General features: G+C 48.0%; 1 protein-coding gene across 2 annotated transcripts in view; it reads left to right on the top strand.

The window, feature by feature from the left end:
• Window positions 1-19410, top strand: part of Cep89 (centrosomal protein 89) — a 60069-nt gene that overhangs the window by 26112 nt on the left and 14547 nt on the right. For both annotated transcript variants that reach the window (XM_052761036.1, XM_052761037.1), the window contains 8 exons: window positions 1772-1822; window positions 2154-2237; window positions 4077-4180; window positions 10678-10793; window positions 12467-12647; window positions 13167-13334; window positions 15103-15244; window positions 18985-19074. In XM_052761036.1, coding sequence (XP_052616996.1) covers window positions 1772-1822; window positions 2154-2237; window positions 4077-4180; window positions 10678-10793; window positions 12467-12647; window positions 13167-13334; window positions 15103-15244; window positions 18985-19074 — 936 coding nt within the window. The remainder of the gene's footprint in view (window positions 1-1771; window positions 1823-2153; window positions 2238-4076; window positions 4181-10677; window positions 10794-12466; window positions 12648-13166; window positions 13335-15102; window positions 15245-18984; window positions 19075-19410) is intronic.

Genomic DNA, 19410 nt, shown 5'->3' with positions numbered 1-19410 from the left:
CTTGATGGGTAACCTTAAAAGACATCTTTTTTTTTTTAAAGATTTATTTATTTATTATGTATACAGTGTTCTGTCCGCATGTATGCCTGCAGTCCAGAAGAGGGCACCAGATCTCATTACAGATGGTTGTGAGCCACCATGTGGGTGCTAGGAATTGAACTGAGGTTCTCTGGAAGAGCACCAGTGTTCTTAACCCCTGAGCCATCTCTCCAGCCCCAAAAGACATCTTTTTAAAGTTAGTATTTTGCAGCATTTGACTTGAGATTGTCTGTTTAACACCCATTTAATTAATTAATTAATTCATTAATGGTTTTGTTTTTATGTGACAGGGTCTCACGTAGCCCAGGCTGGCCTTGAACTCCTGATCCTCCTGTCTCTACCTCTGGAGTGTTGGGACTGCAGGTGTTCACACCTCCCCTACTGAATCTTGCCATTTCATGTGTACAGTTGATGAGTTAATGTATCCAGACTTACACCCCATCGGGACATTTCATGCCCGTCAAATCCACCCTGTTTTCCCAGCATGCACTTCCTCTACAGCAGCCCCTGGAAACTATTGGTTTACTTTCTTATTTTGTTTGTTTATTGAGACAGGATATCTCTGCATAGCCCTGGCTTTCTTAGACCTCACCATAGATCAGGCTGGCCTCAGACTCACAGAGATAAAGGTGTGCCCCACATCTGTCCTGATTTACATTCTAATTCTGGAGATTTGCCTATTTTGAACAGTTCATAGAAGTGCAATTGCATTATGGGTGGCCTTTTGTGACTGATTTCTTTCATTTTGCGTAATAGTAATCTTTCCTTTTTAGTGATGCTGGTAATTGAACCCTGGTCCTTGTACATGTTAGGCAGGCACTCTACTAACTCCAATATTACTTATTTATTTCTAAGAAAGGGTCTCCGACTGTAGCCCAAGCAGGGACCCACTATGAAGCTCAGGCCGACCTCAGCTTGCAGCAGGAGCTTCCCACCTCAGCTTCCGAAGTGCTGAGATTATAGGCGTGCATCACCACACCAGCTCCCAGCATTAACTTTTTAATAATAAAATTAATCTGGGGGAGTTCACACGATCCAAAACACATTGCCTAGACTTTGTCCTTCTGTTGGGCTGTGGGTGGGGCAAAGCAAGTGGGCCCAGTGACAACTTATTGTCACCTCTGTTGGTACTGCAGCATCCCCGCTCCATACACTTTTCATTTGATCTATGCAAATGCCACATTTTCAATGACATTTTTCCTAGTCCCTCTCTCCAGATGTGATCTCCCTCTTACTTATTTTGGGAAGGCAGAACGTGTGTGTGTGTGTGTGTGTGTGTGTGTGTGTGTGTGTGTGTGTGTGTGTGTAGGTGTTCATGCATGGGTACACATGAAGAGGCCAAAGGAGAATGTCACTGTCTCCCTCCCTCCCTCCTTCCCTTTCTTCCTCCCTCCCTCCCTCCTTTCTTTTCCCCATCATTCCTTTCTTTCTCTTCATGTGGAAACATGAAGTCGGAGATAGTCTGAATGTTTGTAATAGTGTTGTGTGTCAGTGTTATCTCCTAATTTTTACACAGTACTTTGTTAACTAAACGGATGTTTTGTTCTTAGGAAACATGTTGCAGTATTTAGGGGATGAGGGTGTTGCTCTCAAACACTTCCCATGTATATGCACACACACATGCGCACAGAGAAGGATGATGTCTGTTCTAGACTAAGATAAGAATGTCTGTCTACCCCATGGCATTTCAGGGACAGCTTGACGGTGTCTTCAATGTGTGCTTTATTTTCAGTGTTCCCAAATCGAAGGCCTCCCATCAAAGGGCCCCACACCCCCCTGGTTGGTAAGTGAAAGTTGATCTCAGGCCCATATTCTCTGGCTCTGTCAAACTACTAAAAACCATTCCAGAATAAGTTGCTTTCTTGCCCTTTAAAAAAACATGATGAGCTGGGTGGTGGTGGTGTACATCTTTAATCCTAGCACTTGGGAGGCAGAGGCAGGTGGATCTCTGAGTTTGAGGTTACCCTGCTCTACAGGGAAAATCCAGGATAGCCAGGGCTACACAGAGAAACCCTGTCCCGAAAAAAGCAAACAAAAACCCAGAAGCCATGATGGTTGTATTTCAGTCTAAGAAATTCTGTTAACCATCCTTTATTTCATTACTCCACCCGCAGTTGGATATAAAGTACCTCTCCCCACTGTTGCTGGCTTATGAGGACAGAATGAAAGAGAAGGACAAACTGAACAGCACGCTGGAGGTAGGTGGGCAGATGTCTCAGAGACGAGCTGTTTCAGACTGCAGAAACAGCTCAGACGTGACCGTGCCTAAGGCGGTGTATACTCCAGCCTTTGTTGAAGAATGGAGGAGTGTGTAGGATGGCTGGGGGAAAAGAGGTGGAGAAGGAGGAAGGTGGGTCTGGCAGAGCATGATGGGTGGGTGGGTGGTGTTTGGAGGAGAGGTGTGCGGGGATGCAGTGGCTTTGAGAAGCTGTGGTCTGGGGACAGGTAGTCCACGAGAGTGGCAGTCTTGGGAGGCAAAGGAAGAACTGTACGTCATCCATGACTGTGCAGCTGTGGACGCCAGCGCTAGAGCAGATGCTGGGCCACACTGAGACCATGCCCAGGGTGTTTTAGGGAATCCTAATGCTCTGGGGTCCCAGGAAGCACTGACCCCAGAGGTGCATTGTGATCGAGTTGTCAGCAGTATTAAAAACAAGGATTTGTCCATTTCACTATTTCCTGAGAACGGCATCCATTTCAACTCCAAGGAGACTAGACCTGGGCATTATTAACCCCCCTGGGCCCTTCTATGCCTCACGCTTCTGAGGTCTTCACTATGGGGCCAGGTATTGGAAGGATCCAGGGAGAGAAGAGTTGGTCTTTAGGGAATGCTGAATGGGACAGGTCCTTTAAGAGCCCAACAGCCTGGTCTTCAGTCATGCTTCCCATTACCTGTCCCATCTCAAGAAACCTTATGACATACTATTGGACATTGGATTTTTTTTAGACTTATTTATTCATATATTTTATATATACACCAGAATCTGATCCCATTACAGATGGTTGTGAGCCACCATGTGGTTGCTGGGAATTGAACTTGGGACCTCTGGAAGAGCAATCAATGCTCTTAACCACTAAGCCATCTCTCTAGCCCCATGGACATTGGATCTTTAAGAGCATTAACTATCTTGTGTTCACTGATCAAAAAAGTAATAATAAAATTTCCATTTAGATGCCCTTTTTAAGTCTGGGTCATCCCACATTTTTTATAAAAACCCAATTAATAAATATTGCAGGCTTTGTGAGCCATGCAGCTTCTGACCACATATGCTCAATCTACTTTTGTAGCATGACAGAAGCCATGGGACGCATTGCCAGTGACAGGTGGGACTCAGCCAAAACAAACAGCTGGCCTGATGGCTTCAGTCTGACAAGACAGTTAAAAAATATAAAGAGCGAGCCGTGCAGACTGCCGGGAGCAAGCGAGTGTGTTCTGGCCAGGGAGTCTGGCTGAGCAAGGTGATGCCTCTGAGCTGGGACTTCCTGTGCTCTGCAGGACAAGGTTAGGGCACCTCCACACTAGCACCCTCACCTGCTCACGCAAGCTTTCATCTAGGACCGAAAATTCTGTTTATGTAAAAACTCCAATTTACCTACAGAGCGAGTTCCAGGACAGCCAGGACTACACAGAGAATCCCTGTCTTGAAAACCAAAAACCAAACCAAAACAAAAACTCTAATGTACCCTCTAAAGTCTAAACAAAGCAAACTTTTCAGTCTCTGGTTGTTTTGTTTTGTTTTTCTTCTAACTCCCTCCTTTAAAATTTTCAATTATTTTGCCAATTACAGCAAAGTGACATCAGGTTAGAAGCCGACAACTTAAAACCCAGGTTCTTTGTCCCTGTGTGCAGCGACCCTGCAGTGACTTGGCTGTTGTCTCAGGTCTGTGCTCCTGAGCAGAACCCAGAGACTAAGCCTGGTGCTAGAGCAGGACTCTGCTGTCACCGTGACTGTTACATTTGATTTCCCCAAGAACAGCGTCCCAGCCGATACCGAATGTGTGCACGTGCGTGACGGTTTCCATGCATCTCATTTCAGGAGGAAATGAAAACCTTTAGGCTGCGAGTCCAGGAGGTGGTGAGAGAAAATGAAGGCTTGCATCAGCAGTTAAATCAGAGTAGCCCCGTCACCAGCGAGGAATGGCAAGTGGTGTTTGCTAACTTACAACATAGTAGGGACAGGCTTCCTGACATCGCCAGATACATAGATGCACTTTGTTTTCTAAATTAAGCACTTTACCCAAAGCCTGTATAACTCAGTGAAACTCTGTGACCTTAGAGTAGGCATTCAGGGCGGAAGCTTGGAGCTACATGTTGAAATTTACATTTTCAGTATCCAATATATTTTATGCAGGTATCCACCAACCAAAACCAAAAAGACCATGACAGAATTAGAGCAAGAAAAACCATTAGTTTTATATCTCTTCAACAGTTCATGTCCACTCCATGCATTCACAGTCCAGTTAATTTGGGTGTGGGGTGTTTTTATTTGTTTGCGAGGTTTTTGTTTGAGTGGGAGCTCCACCTCAGCCCCTGGCACCCTAGCATCCTATACCCAAAGAGTCTGGAATATTCTTATGGAAGATCCACCTCAACTCCCTTCCCATAGTTGAAGTTTTCTCCGGTCCTGCCCGGCCCCACAGACCCCGCAGCCGCTTATAAAATAATCACTCAGAAGCTTATATTAATTACAAACTGTATAGCTAGCTCTTGTATCTTAAATTAACCCATTTCTATAAATCTATACTTTGCCACATGGCTTGTGGCTTACCAGTACCTTTACATCTTGCTTTTCCTGGCGGCGGCTTGCAGCGTCTGCCTTGCCTCTCCTTTCTCTTCCTGTCTACCTGTTTGGATTTCCTGCCTGCCTCTAAGCTGCCTTGCCATAGACCAAATGGCTTTATTTATTAACCAATCAGAGCAACACATATTCACAGCATACAGAAAGACGTCCAGGCACCCCTCCTCCATCTCTTTTCCCAAACCCGCCCCTTCAAAGCCCACCAAACACGGCTCCTCCCCCAGAGAGGCTCGAGACCACTCCCACAGGGTATTTAAGCTGCATCCTAGAAAACAGACATGTGGTTTTCTGTCTCCTCTCTGGGGAGCTGGAGAATCACCTGGGAATGTTTTATCTATTAAATCGGGGCTTTTTCTAATTCGGTCTGATTTGGTTTAATATGGATTGTTGCCTTGGCAGAGAGGCTTATTGGGGTGCAAAAAACTTAGCAGTTTTCCAATTGTTTATAAAATTTTTAAAAAGGAAGAATTTCTAAGACGTGAATAAGATACAGCCCCAGTGAACTTTTCTAAATTGGACTTTAAGATGTTTGGTTTTACTCTTTGAAGTGCTGAGGATGGAACCTGGGGCCTCAGGCTGTGCTGGGCAAATGCTCGACCGCCGAGTCTTATCCCTAACCCTCAGCTTTGGAAGACAGGTCACACTGTGTAGCTCTAAACTAGCCTTGAACTCTGCAGGGCTCCGTCTTTCCAAGTGCTCAGCCACAGTCACATGCCCCCACACCTAGCTCTGAGTTGGTATCATCATCATCATCATTATTATTTGCCAGGTGTGGTGGTACAACCTTTAATCCCAGTACTCAGGCAGAGGCAGGAGGATTTCTGTGAGTTTGAGGCCAACCTGGTCTACATAGGGAGTTCCAGGTCAGCCAAGCTATATAGTGAGACCCTATCTCCAAACAAACTAAAACAAGAAAAACATTTTAAATATGGCCCTGGGCCTACAGCTCAGTGGTAGAGTACTTTGTTCCCAACCAAGGTCTTGGGTTCAGTCTGTAACACTGCAAAAAAGCAAAAATAGATGAGTAAGCAAATGAATAACTACATTTTCTAAGTTGGCCCTGCCCGTTTGTGTTTGTGTCTGAAGCAGCTCCTGTAGGCTGTCACCCCGCACACTTAGCTGGCTTGTGGACAGGAAGGCCTGGCCACGGCTGCCCTCTCTGTCTGCTCTCTGTCACCTCACACACACCCCTCTGTCCCTGCCCTCTTACCCATCTCCTTTTCTTCTCCTCTTAGCTCTGTGGCACCCCACCCCCACCCCAGAATCCCACACAGCAGCAACAAAGCCACGCAAGTCTAGAGAGTTTCCAGCTGAAACTATGAAAACAGAAATGATTAGCCTTTAGTGGGTATGTTGTGTTTAGTATCTTTTTTTCTTTCTTTCTTGAGACTAGAACTCCATGTACACCAAGTATTAAACCCACCAGCTGAGAATAAGACCAATGCCACAATTTTTGAACCAAATTGGAAGCAAGGTTTATTAAATACTAGTCAAGACAATGAACACTGGCCAGGTCCATGCCCGGGATTCCCAGAATATGGTGCTGAATTACATTAGTCAGGGGCTTATAAAGGAAAAACCCACAAGGCTACCCACATACTTCCCACCTTCATCCAGTCGGGGCAAGCATGTATCCTGATGTACTTCCTGCCTATGTACCTCTCACTTATGTATGATCAAGCACGTCCTGTGTAGTTGGGGCAACCAAGCTTGTTTACAGAAGTGAAAACATGTGTCTTGTTATCTTGCCTGAATAACAGCCCTGTCGCGTCTGCCTCGACCAGCAAGGAAGACGCGACCCCAGGCTCTTCTCCAAGCAGTTTATTCAGGAACCTTGAACAATCTTCTGACCCCGGGGAAAGCCATCTTCTTCTTCTCTCTCTCTCTCACTCTCACTCACTCACTCACTCAGTCTCTCTCTCTCTCTCTCACTCTGATCTCCTCCGATCTCTCTCCCCTCCGATCTTCTTCCTGGGGAAAGCCAGCCCACGCCCTTTATAGCCACTGGACAACCAACCCCGTAGTGCCACGTGGACAATGCCGATAGGGTCAGACATACACAAGCAAGCCAGATTAGGTCCAGGTGTGCGGAAGTAAGCCAGATCCTAGCCTTAGCCAAATAAGGATCACCTGCCATCGGGAAGGCAGAAGCCGGATGCCAGTGCCATCTTTGAGGCGCGGCCGTGCACGGCTCTCTACACAGCCCCAGAATTCCAGGAAGTTATCTGTCCTTAGGCAAATGGGGCTTGCAGTTAGAGGCATTTTTTGATTTATAGATCTCTTAAGCACAGTAATTTAAACTTAAAACATAATGTTAGCCCTTACACAGGCTGTCCTTGAACAGCCCAGACTGTCTCTCATGGGAATCAGAGGTCATACTACAAGGACAGGCAAGTTTAGTATGTTCTAAATGTCTGAATGTCACTGGAAAAAAATGAAATAGTTTCTCTTCAGTGTCCAGGCATGTGTCGTACCATCAGGCTGGCTCTTCTGAGTTTGTGGGCACTGATGTGTCCCTGGGGTGGCTTGGGCCGCTGCAGTCCTTGGTGCGCTGTGACTCCCCTGTTGGACTCCCAGTGCCAGGCCCAGGTCGTGCCTTTCCCCATCCATGTTCCTTCACTTTAACTCCTCCCTCTGGTGGCTGTTCAGGAAGGTGAGCTTGCCCCTTCCTTGCCTCTTGGCCGCCCCCTGTTCCGCACGCACGGCCCTCTGCACCCTTGCGTAGCATCTCTGTGTTCTGTTCCAGGACCTTCTCAGTGAAGTCCTTGGCCACATCTACTGTCTACATTCCTAATTTCTCCTGACTGGGGAGCTTCAGGCTTAGTGGGTATCAGAAAAGTGTTAAATCTGAAGTTTTCAACTTTCTTTTTGAAAGTATACTCTTCTCTCATACACTACACCCTACTACAGTTCCCCTCTGTCCACTCCTCCCAGCTCCCCCCACCTCCCCTGTCCCCCAGATCCACTGCCCCTCGGTTTCCTCCTCAGAAAAGAGCAGGCCTCCAAGTGAGGACAGCCAGACAGGACAAAAGACAGTAAGACAAGCCCTCATATCGAGGCTGGAGGAGGCAGCCTTATGGAAAAAGAGTCCCAGGAGCAGGCAAGAGTCAGGGACACACCTGCTCCCACCGTTAGGCGTCTCAAAGAACACCAAGCTAACAGCCATAATGTATCTGCAGAGGACCTGGTGCAGACCCCTGCAGGGCCTGTGCTTGCTGCTTCAGGATCTGTGAGCCCATGTGAGCCCCACGGAGTTGATTCAGTGGGCTGTGTTCTGGGATCCTGCTGCATCCCTTCTGACTCCTACAGTCTTTCCTCCCCCTCTTCTGCAGGGTTCCCTGATCTCTGAGAGGAGGGACCTGATGGAGACCTCCATTTCATTGATTGTTTTTTTTCCAGTCGTTTGGTTCTACCGTAGCTCTCGGGGCTAACCAGTCTCTGGTTCCTGGCCACCCAGGCAGTATCAGGCACGAGCTGTCTCTCTTGTGGCGTGGGCCTCAAGTTAAAGCAAACATTGGTTGGCCACTGCCATAAGTTCTGCACCGCCATTGCCCCAGCACATCTTGCAGGCAGGACAGACTGCAGGTGGAGGGTTTTGTGGCTGGGTTGGTGTCCAGGTTTCTCTGTAGCCTGCAGAGTCCTTTCTCACACCAAGAGACTAGAATGTAGGGGTGAAGGCTCCAAGCCCACACCAGCCTGACCTCTCTGTTCAGTGAGCTGTGTGGAAGTTGTCCTCAGCAATGCCCCCTGCTGTCGGTTTCCAGAAAGTGACCTTCTGTCCTAGCATCAGCCTGGGTTGTTGAGGGATCTCCACAGGACCCGCTTGGCCAACAACCAACAACTCAACCAAAGGTAACCCAGTCCCACTCCTGGAAGCCTTGCCTGGCTATAAAAGATAGCCAGTTCAGACTCCGCATCTGCATCCTCCATTACTGGGAGTCCTCACTAGGATCACCCCCCTAGATTCCAGAAGTCTCCACTGCACACACACACACACACACACACACACACACACACACACACACACACACGCTCCAGCCTGCATCCTTCCTGCTCCCATCCTCGCCCTCCCTGAGTTCACCACAAAATTTCCCCCTCCCAGAGAGACCCGTGCATCCCCCACTAGAGCCTTCCTCGTTACCTAATCTCTCTTTGTGATTTTTAGTTTGATTACCATTTACTTAACAGCTAATATCTGCGTGTAAGTGAATACATACATATTTGTCTTCCTGGGTTTAGGTCATCTCACTCAGGATGATTTTTTTCTACTTTTGAAAAGTAGGAGAAAGGACCCTGTAAAAGAAAAGGAAGAGAGCCAGGCATGGTGGCACCTGCTGGCATCTAAGTATTTGGGAGCATGAGGCAGGGGGATCATGGTTTTGGGGCAGCCTGAATTTCATATGGATACTTGTCTCAGAAAACAGTGAAGGGTGGAAGGGCTGAGAAAAGGCGGAGGAACAAGTGAATGTCGGGAAGGAAAGTCCGAGGTGGAGCAGTGTGAGGGGGCAGTGAGGAGGCTGACGTGGCGCCCCTTGGGCAGCCCCCCTCTGGGGGTGCGGGCAGCATGCTCAGTCACTGTCCCCTAGGCTGGCTGCACCTTCGCTGTCTCGTCTTCCACCTGGCTTTCTGCTTTCTGCTGTACTGTGGGCAGTAAACATTTAATGAGGCAACATCTAAGGTCCTTCAGCCGTCCGGCTGGAATTTTCAGTTATGAAAGTTGAACTGATACGCGATTTACAATGCATCGCATAAATAGGGGGGCTTTCTCGTGGAAAAATCAAGGCTGGGGTGTGGTATAGTGTTAAGACACTATTTCAAAGCCATCTAATAAGTTGGGTTTTTTTTTTTCCTGGTTTATTCTTAGTATTTACTTACTTTTTTCTTTTCCCCACCCTCTCTGTCTGAATTCACTCCTTTTCTGTCTCTCATTAGAAAAGAACAGGTTTCTAAGTGATCACAGCACAACATTCCTTTTTTTTTTTTCAAGCCGTGTCACTGCCGGTCCAATCTGGCCTCCAACAGAGGCTCCTCCTGTGCAGTTTCCCAAGGGTTGAGAGTCCAGGCTTGTAGCACACACCTGGGTTGGTTTGTTTATTTGTTTTTTAAAGAATTACAAAATGTTTTTTTTTAATATGTGTGATATCTTGTCTACATACCATGTGTGTGCCTGGTGTCCTTAGAGGCCAGAAGAGGGCATGGGATGCTCTGGAACTGGAGTTACAGATGGTTTTGAGCTGCCATGTGGGTTCTGGGAATCAAACCCAGGTCGTCTGGAAGAGCAGCCAGTGCTCTTGGCCTCTGAGCCATCTCTCCGGCATTTTATTTTTACTTCTTGGGACATTAAAGTCTCACAAAGTTGTCTAGGCCTGCCCTCAAGTCCTGGACTCAAGCAGCCCTCCCGCTTCAGCCTCAGGAATGCTTGGGACTTGTAGGTGTAGCTACCATGAACATGAAGAGTTCCAAAGTAAAATGGGATCTTCCAGCATCCAAAAAAGTTATGTGGGTTTCGAAACAATTATTTGGGTGTGGGGATCGGATGCTTCAGTGTAGGGAACACAACCGGCCACTTTGTGGCTGTGTCACCTGGGTGTCATGCACATGGCAGTCCTCTGACCTCTGCCTTTGCGTGCACGTGAACTGTCACCTCTTGTAGTAGCTGGTGCATCCATCATCAGGCATTATTGCTGCCCTTTCTCCCATTCACTGCGCATGGCAGCATCTGCTCTGTAACTAACATGGTCAACACAAAAACATGCCCAGGTGTTGACCCACACTGTGGCACATTTCTGTGCTTGCCCAGAACCTGAGGACAGTGTTTAATCTTTTGAATCAATCATAGGAGGCAGCTTCAGGCTCAAGCAGAGCTGGTTCTAGATGAGAACAAGCTGTTGATAGAGCAGTTGGAGATTCAGCAAACAAAAGCCAGGGACACCCACCAGGAGCACCTCCAAGAAGGTGAGTGATAGTGATGTCCTACTAGACGGGTGGGGGTCGGGATCATCCTTTTCAGAACTTCAAGCTGGGGTGTTGGCTGCATTCTCACAGTTGGCCCTGCTGTCAGCATGTGTGATCTCTGATCCCTTGTAGGATCAGTTGAAGTTAGGCTGTAGTGTAGGGTAGGGTAGCGTCTGGGAAGTTGGAGAAGTTCTAGAATGAAGCATTTGAAACAACCCAAGACTGTGTTCTCAGATATTTATTGACTGGACAAAGAAGTAGAACTTTACTGTGCCCCCTTCCCATCCTCTCCCACCCCAGTATGCCAAGAAGCACTTTTACACTGAGTTACAGTCTGTCTTAGTCAGTGCACTACTGCTGTGAGGAGACTCCATGACCAGGCAGCTCTCAGAAAGAAAACGTTTCATTGGAGGCTTGCTGCAGTTTCAGAGTTTAGTCCCTTATCATCATGGTGGGGAGCATGGTAGAACACACATGGTGCAAGAGAAGGAGCTGAGGGCTTTCACAGGCAGAGAGAGAGAGACAGAGAGACTGGGCCTGGCATGGGCTTTTGACACCTCAAAGCCCACCTGCAAAGGCACACTTCCTCCAACAAGGCCACACCTCCCAATCCTTCTAATCCTTTCAAATAGTGCCACTCCCTGGTGACTAAGCATTCAAATATATGAGGCTATGGAAGCCATTTGTAATCAGATCACCACACATCCCTAACCCTAGGGTTTTGAGACAGGCTGTAGTCCAGGCTGTGCCAGAGAGCCCAGGGCGCCATGAGATCATAGTCCTCCCGATTCTACCTGTGCAAGGGTAACAGGTGTGTACCAGCACTTCTGGCTGCGCCATTGGTCCTTTCTTGTCAGGCTGAGGACACATAGGTTAAACCTCTGGTTCTCCAGGACTTCCCATGAGCTTCCCTTCGCCCATGGGGTCCCTCCCTGTTCCTAGAGCCATAGCAGAAGGCAGTGCTCTCCAAAGTGAGCCAAGTTGAGAGTTTTCCTCTTGCTTTGATTAAAACAAAGTAGGAGCCCCCAGAATAGCGCCCCCCCTCCAGTTCTCCTTGAAGATTGGAGTCACAGGACAAGAGTCTGAATCAGGCTGTCTCTTCTGATTGCTGTGAGCCTCCCGGTTTCCTGTCCCTGCTCATGGAACAACTGCCTCTGCCTCCAAGTTGCTGGGTAACAGGCGAGTTCCACCAAGTCTGCTCTATTTTTTCTTGTGTGCAGTGTTGGGGATTGAACCCGAGGCTTCAGGCATGTGAAACAAGCACTCCCCAGCCCTAAAAGGTCATTTTTGTAGCTAACTGATTTTTTCAGTAGGGCCTTTGCAAGCTGGGCAAACAGAACGTCATTGAGCTATATCCCTACCTTCCTTTTGTTTGTTTGTTTGAGGCAGGGTTTCTCTGTGTAGCCCTGGCTGTCCTGGAACTCTCTTTGTAGACCAGGCTAGCCTTGGACTCACAGAGATCCACCTGCCTCTGCCTCTCAAGTGCCACCACCACCCACCTACCTCTCTTCTTTTTTAAAAATAATTTTTTGAGACAGGATCTCCCTGTGTGGCCTATTCTAGCCAGAACTCATGATCCTCCTGCCTCAGACCCGAGTGCATCACCATGCCTGGCTAACACTCATGTTTTAATCGAGTCTTCTGTACCAAGTCTTGATCTTGTTCCCTTCCAGTTTCTAAGCTGACTAAACAGCTTGTGCTCCTGGAGGCCAAGACCCAGAGCCAGGAGCAGCAGCTGGTGGAGAGCAAGGAGCAGCTGGGGAGCTTACAGGCCAGATGCCAGGAACTCAGAGCACAGCTGGACAGCAAGATCGCCGTAGACGTTCATACGTCGATTGTCAATGAACTAAAAAGGTGAGAGTGTTTTCTGAAAGCAGAAGCTTGCCTGGGCCCTCTGTGTGGGACGTGGAGCAGACGGCTGTTCAGCTTTTGGTTGAGCATTTTTTTGGGTGTCCACCAGGACTTAGAATCTGGCTGCCGGCCATCTGCTTCCTTTTAGTTCCACTTGATTTTACATGACTACACTGTACCCAGCATGTGCTATACCCACAATGCACTGTACTCATGGTGCACTGTACCCAGGGTGCACTGTGCCCAGGGTGCACTGTACACAGGGTGCGCTGTACCCAGGGTGCACTGTGCCCACGGTGCGCTGTACCCAGGGTGCGCTGTACCCAGGGTGCGCTGTACCCACGGTGCACTGTGCCCACGGTGCGCTGTACCCAGGGTGCACTGTACACAGGGTGCACTGTGCCCACGGTGCCCTGTGCCCACGGTGCACTGTGCCCATGGTGCCCTGTGCCCAGGCTGCACTGTACACTGTACTGTGTGTGTGTCACTCTCCATACATGTCTGCTCTTTATTGTCCTTCAGCCAGTTGTGGAAGGAAGAAGAGAAAGACAGTGCTGAGATGGAGGAGCTGCTGGAAAAGCTGACAGCCCTACAGGTGCAGAAGAAGAGCCTGCTTCTGCAGAAAAGCAGCTGGGTCAGCAGAAACAGAGCGCTCGAGGCTGAGCTAGAGCGCATGCGCAAGACAAACAGGTAGGGGGGGTGTGTGTGCGCGCAAATACGCATCTTATTTCCTTGTTATCTTCATTTTATTCCCTTTATCTTCTCTTTGTCTGATAAGGACAGTAAAATGGAAAATAAACCAAAGGGACAGTACCAGAATATCTATAGTTCACAAGTCTGTGGTTCAGATATTGATAACCACATGGCAACCCTGGGCTCTAGACGGTCTCCTTATCACCTCCTCAAAGCCTGTTTTTCCATTACTACATCCCAGTTTTCTTTCTTTTTCTTCTTTTTCAGTTTTTAATACTTATACATTTATTTATTGTTTTTGAAATATCTTTTATTCTTTGACTTATTATGCATTTATGTGTACATTGGATCTTGATCAACTCCTCCCTTCCTCACCTATACACACACACACAACACCCAAACACACACACAAAACACACACACTCCATACACACACCTACATATACCACACACACCTGCACACACATAAACCTGCACACAAACCACACATACCATACACACCTGCACACACATACACACCTGCACACACACCGGCACATACACATACCACACACCCACAAATCACACATACCACACAATCACACATACACACACACCTACACACACCACACACACCTGCACACACATACACCTGCACACATACCACACAATCACACACACACCTGCACACACATACACCTGCACACACACCGGCACATACTCATACCACACACCCACAAACCACACATACCACACAATCACACACACACACACACACACACACCACACACACCTGCACACGCACTAGTACATCCCCTTCTTGTCTTCATGTGGGATCCCATTTTCAAAAATATCTTTTAAACACAAGTCAAAAAATTAGGAGAATAATATTTAATTAGCTGACTTATTGCTAGGCATTTTATGCGTGCTGTTCTTTTTGTGTTTGTTTGTTTGTGACAGGGCCCACACTGTAGGGCAGGCTGGCCTGGACCTCTAGCAGGCTTCCTGGATCAGTCTCCACGTGTGGGCATGCATGCCCACACAGCTGACCTTTGAGTCTTGTTAACTGGACACCTGGCTTCAAGTTAGATTCATTTACTTTTCGAAACTGAAAAGAAGATGTGTACTGCTGGACAGTAGCATTTAATTAATTAATTCTGTAGGGTTAGGGGTTGGGATCCAGGGCCTTGTGCATCCTAGCCAAGCACTCTATCACTGATCCTCGCCCTGGCCCTGAGTGTAGTTTTTAAATATTAACTGCTAGCCAAGTGTGGAGGCATACGCCTTTAATCCCAGCATTCAGGAGGTAGAGACAGGTGGATCTCTGTGAGTCTGAGACCAACCTGGTCTACACAGTGAGTTCCAGGATAGTCAGGACTATGTAGGGAGTCTGTCTCAGAAACACTAAAATTATATATGTGTGTGTGTGTGTGTGTGTGTGTGTACATGTACATATATACACACATACTGGGTTTTTGTTTGTTTGTTTTTTGTTTTGTTTTTCAAGACAGGGTTTCTCTGTGTAGTTTTGGTGCCTGTACTGGATCTTGCTCTATAGACCAGGCTGGCCTCGAACTCAGAGATCTGCCTGGCTCTGCCTCCTGAGTCCTGGGATTAAAGGCGTGTGCCTCCGCCGCCGCCGCCGCCGCCACCACCGCCACCACCACCACCACCACCACCCGGCCACATACTGGTTTCTAAGCATATATTTGTGTACATATATTCACCCTGCCCAAGTTACACAGGCTCACATGTTTTCATTCCCCACCACTGGGGATCTCTGCAGGCAATACCAAAAGAAAATTGATGTCCTCAGAAAGCAGGTGGAAAAGGCCATGGGGAAGGAGATGTCTGCCCACCAGTACCTAGCACACCTGGTGGGCTTGGCGGAGAATGTCACCAAGGAACGAGACAGTTTTAAGTATCTGGTGAGTTTCCTTGAAGTTATGTTCTGTAAACTTAAGCCTCATACGCAAATGTGACTTCAAGAGTATTTTTAAAGCTAATCTATAAAATTCTTATTTTAGTATTACAACCGCACTTCCAAGTTATTCAAAATGTTATCTTTTAACCATGGGCAAAAACTTTTTTTTTTGAGACAAGGTATTGATTGCTGCATAGCCTAGGCTGCCTTCAAACTCATGATCCTCCTGCAGTAGCCTTCAAACATGTTTTAAAGAAAATCAACCAGAACTTCTATATAACAGCAAGTGTTATTTTAGAAGGTGAGGTGTGGGGCCAATTATGGTGGTGCCCATGTCCACCGCACAGCAGTGGTGCATCTGTGCACCCCTTATCCAGTGCCTGAAGGGTTCCCACCAGCAGGGGAGTCCTGAGAATCACAGACAAAGGACTGCAGGTGCAGCTCAGTCGTCGAGCGCATGCTCCATGTGTGCAGGGCCCTGGGTTTGATTCCCAGCACTGAGGGAGACAGAAGCAGACTCCTAGAGTTAGCTAGAGAACACTTGTAGATGTAGTCTCAGGGAAGGGAATTAAGTTAATTATTGGTGTACTAGATGCTGGAGCAGTGCACTGTAGACGAATTTCTAAATGGTCTTATTAAATAAAAAACACGGAGCCAAACATAGGGATGAAAGCCTTAGAGATCAGGGAAATAGGAATAGCCACCAGCCAACCTTACCTCATCATCTCTGCAGCTTCCAAATGTGAGCTACTTCCTGTCTACCCATGCTTTTATTGCCTTGCTGTTCTGCCCTCTCATTGGCTCTTAGTCCTGCTACCTCACTTCCTTGTCACTGCCTGTCTGTACAGACCTCCAGGTCTCTATGGTTGGTACTGGGATTAACGGCGTGTCACCACATTTGGCTCTGTTCCCTAGTATGGCCTTGAACACACAGAGACCCTGCCTGCTAAGTGATCGGGATTAAGGGCGTGTGCTGCCTGACTTTGTTTACTTAAAATGGCTGGCCTTTCCCCCCTGATCTCCAGGCAAGCTTTATTTATCAAAGCACAAATAAAATATCACCACAGCGCACAGCCAGCAAGAGCCTGGCACGGTTCTAGACATTCCCTCACTGATTCAGAAAGATGTCTGCAGCAGATTGTGTGGTCGGAGAACACAGCTGCTGTCCGTGTCAAGTCATGTGCATTCAGAAAGGTCTGATAGATCCTCCAAGCTCTGACAGTGAGTTGCCTCCAAGGGGCGGACTTCCAGGTGATGTTTTATAAGCCTTTTTCCTTGTTTGAATTTTCTCTTCTGTGTGTTTTAGACACAAAGCACTTCCCTGCATATAAGCATGGGTGGTTTTTCAACATTGCAGTTGCTGTTGCTGGCGTGTCCAGTTAGAAGGCAGAGGTTAATGAGTGCCGTGATGAGAGACCAAGGGGGACATCATGAGAGTGAGAGATGAGGGTGGGGGCTGTCGGGAAGTGTTAGGAAGTTCCTCCCCAGGGCGGTGGGCAGAGGAAGAAGTAGAAATAGCGGGCACTTGAGGAGGATGTCGCTCCTCATTTTGAATAAAACAATGCTGATTGGGTGTGTCTTGAGATTATCTGTCCTTGGTGTTACCAGGCATTGTTCACAATGTGACTTAGCTGGCAGTGCTCCAGTAAGTCTCACTGTGCGCTACTGGCAATTTAAAAACTGATTATTATTGTGCAGGAGTGAGTGAGTGTCCATGTGTGTCACTGCATAAGAGCTGACAGTCAGAAGACAACCTTCTCTCTTCCACTGGGTACCCACGGAGCCATCTCTCAGGCCCCGTTCGTTACTGGCACATTCTAGGTCCTTCCTGACGTTGACCCAGCCTTGTGGTAGGGACCTTGAAGCCGTTCAGATCTTCTGACTGGGACTCCTCTCGACAAGTTGCTGTCCTGACCACAGTGCTGATGCCTCCTGTCACAGCACCTAGTGCCCCTTCCCTCCAAGTGCCCATTGGACTGTTGAAAGGGCAGGCAAAAGCTTGTTGGAAGGTGCCAAGCAAAACTGCTCACCTGGAGTACCTTCCTGAGTACCTGCCTGCTACACAGTGTCATGGTAAATGTGAAGCCATCTTATCCCAGGGCAGGACACGTGGGGACCCCTCACCTCCCACCTGGGTGGGACAGTCTTTGGTGGTACAATGGAGATACTTTCCATCTTCAAGTGGCCCCTTCAGGCCCACATCTCAGCCTTGTGGACCAGGCATGGAAATACAGTTGGAAGGCACACATTCTGTATATAAATACTTAAAAGTTGTAAATTTCACCAACTTGATCTTTTAATAGCCTGAAAAGCCAGACCATTGAGTCAGAACTGGACGTGGACAGAGGTGCTGTCTTGCTCCTGACTCCACTCATCAGCAGGACCTGGGATACACCAAGGCCCTGTGGCCACATGAGGAGGGGTGTGTGGAAGCTGGCAGGGCACTTGGGGTCCCGTATCACGCAGACCAGGGTGACATTGGCTTCCCTGCTGTCACATCCCTCCTGCTCTTGGGGTCCCATGACCCTCCCACCCCTGCAGTCTTTAGGAAAGGCCTCCACTTTGCTCTGGGCAGTGTCCTGATATCCAGGAGTCACATGGGACTTCACAGGGCCCCGTTTGGTTTCACCTCCATTTACACCTCTCTGAGGGAGACAGTGGTCTGAGGAACAGACGTGGTAAGGTTGGATACTTCTTCCTGGGGTTTGGAGTAAGTTGTTTAACTTTCTCTGTCAGATCTTTCCTTTCTAGAAGGCCAGCTGCTGCCACTAGGCTGCCTTAGGAGGAAGACACCCCACACATTTCTCTTTAATTAGCAGCTGGGACCCTTCACGGTGTGTGGGAGCTTGTTTCCCATGGGGGGGTCAGTGCAAACTGCTTGTCTTTAGATGACATCTCTCTTGAATTTACTGTCTGCCATGTTGGTATGAGAAGAACATCGGGTGTTTATATTATTCCCTTGTATTTTGTTGTGATCAAATTAGGCAAGTGACAAGCTTGCTTTTATCACAGCAATTATTCCTTGAATACTACTGAAGGAACCATGACCAAAAGCTACTTATGGAAGGAAGAGTCTATTCTGGCTTATGGTTCCAGAGGAAGAGTCCATAATGGCAGGCATGACCGCAGGCAGCCAGAGGAGGAAGCTGGGAGATCACATCTCACACACACAGAGGAAGTGGGGCGAGGTTATCAACTCTCATAGCTCACACTCAGTGACACACTTGCTCCAGCAAGTCTCCACCTCCTGAAGGTTCCATCTGTCCCCAAACAGCACCACCTAATGGGGACCAAGTTCAAATACCGGAGACTGGGGAACACCCCATCCAAACCACTGTAGGAGTGCTGTGTCCACTAGGGTAGAGACGTGTTCGGAAGCTCGCAAAGGCCTGCTCTGAGGGACCCCAGACCCTCCTGTCCTACCGAGGAGAGATGCCCAGTGTGGACAGTCCTTGTTGGTCCTTAGCCCTTGTCCAAGCTCTGCCCACAGCCCTCTCTCAGGGAGTGTGGGAGCCAAAGTGGAGAAGGCGGAATTAGACGGAGTGGAGTTTGTTTGTGAGTGGGGATGCCCTTGGCACACAGTGTGTGTATGTGTGTGTGTGTGTGTGTGTGTGTGACTAGGAATTGGACCTGGGGCCTCACAAACGCTAGATGAGTGGTATGCCAGGGGGCTGAAACCCAGAGCAATTCCTAGGACTTTCCGTGTAAGCTACACTAATGCTTCTGTTTCCACCCTTTCTTCAGGCTCAGTGTTTAGAGAGCGAGAAGCACGGAGTCCTCAACAAAATCCTGAAAGGCAACATTCGCCTGGGAAAGCTGGAGGAGAGGGTGAAGGTAAGCGGCCATCAGTGCACCCCACGTGAAAGGGTGCCTCAAAGGGGAGTCTGTGTGGCAAGTCTGTCTCTCACACAGGAAGAAACGCTGTGCTGGGCTTTGCTGGCAGACAGCACCTTGTACCTCTTCAAATAAGCTGTGGTTTGCTGCACAGTGAAACACCAAGCAATTATTTGTTTAAAAAAAATACAAGGAAGTCTGCTGGCTCCATGGTTAAATGCTGTCACTAAAAAAACATGTTTTTTTTTTTTAAGTTTTTTTGTTTTGTTTTGTTTTTTTAAACATGGAAATATAAAAGCTGTACACAATTCTTTTTTGTTTTCTGTATAATAGCCC

The sequence above is a fragment of the Peromyscus californicus genome, unplaced genomic scaffold (genome assembly GCF_007827085.1).
Source record: "Peromyscus californicus insignis strain IS unplaced genomic scaffold, ASM782708v3 Scaffold_4__1_contigs__length_199733344, whole genome shotgun sequence".
Taxonomy (NCBI): domain Eukaryota; kingdom Metazoa; phylum Chordata; class Mammalia; order Rodentia; family Cricetidae; genus Peromyscus; species Peromyscus californicus.
This window is presented reverse-complemented; position numbering and strand designations above follow the sequence as displayed.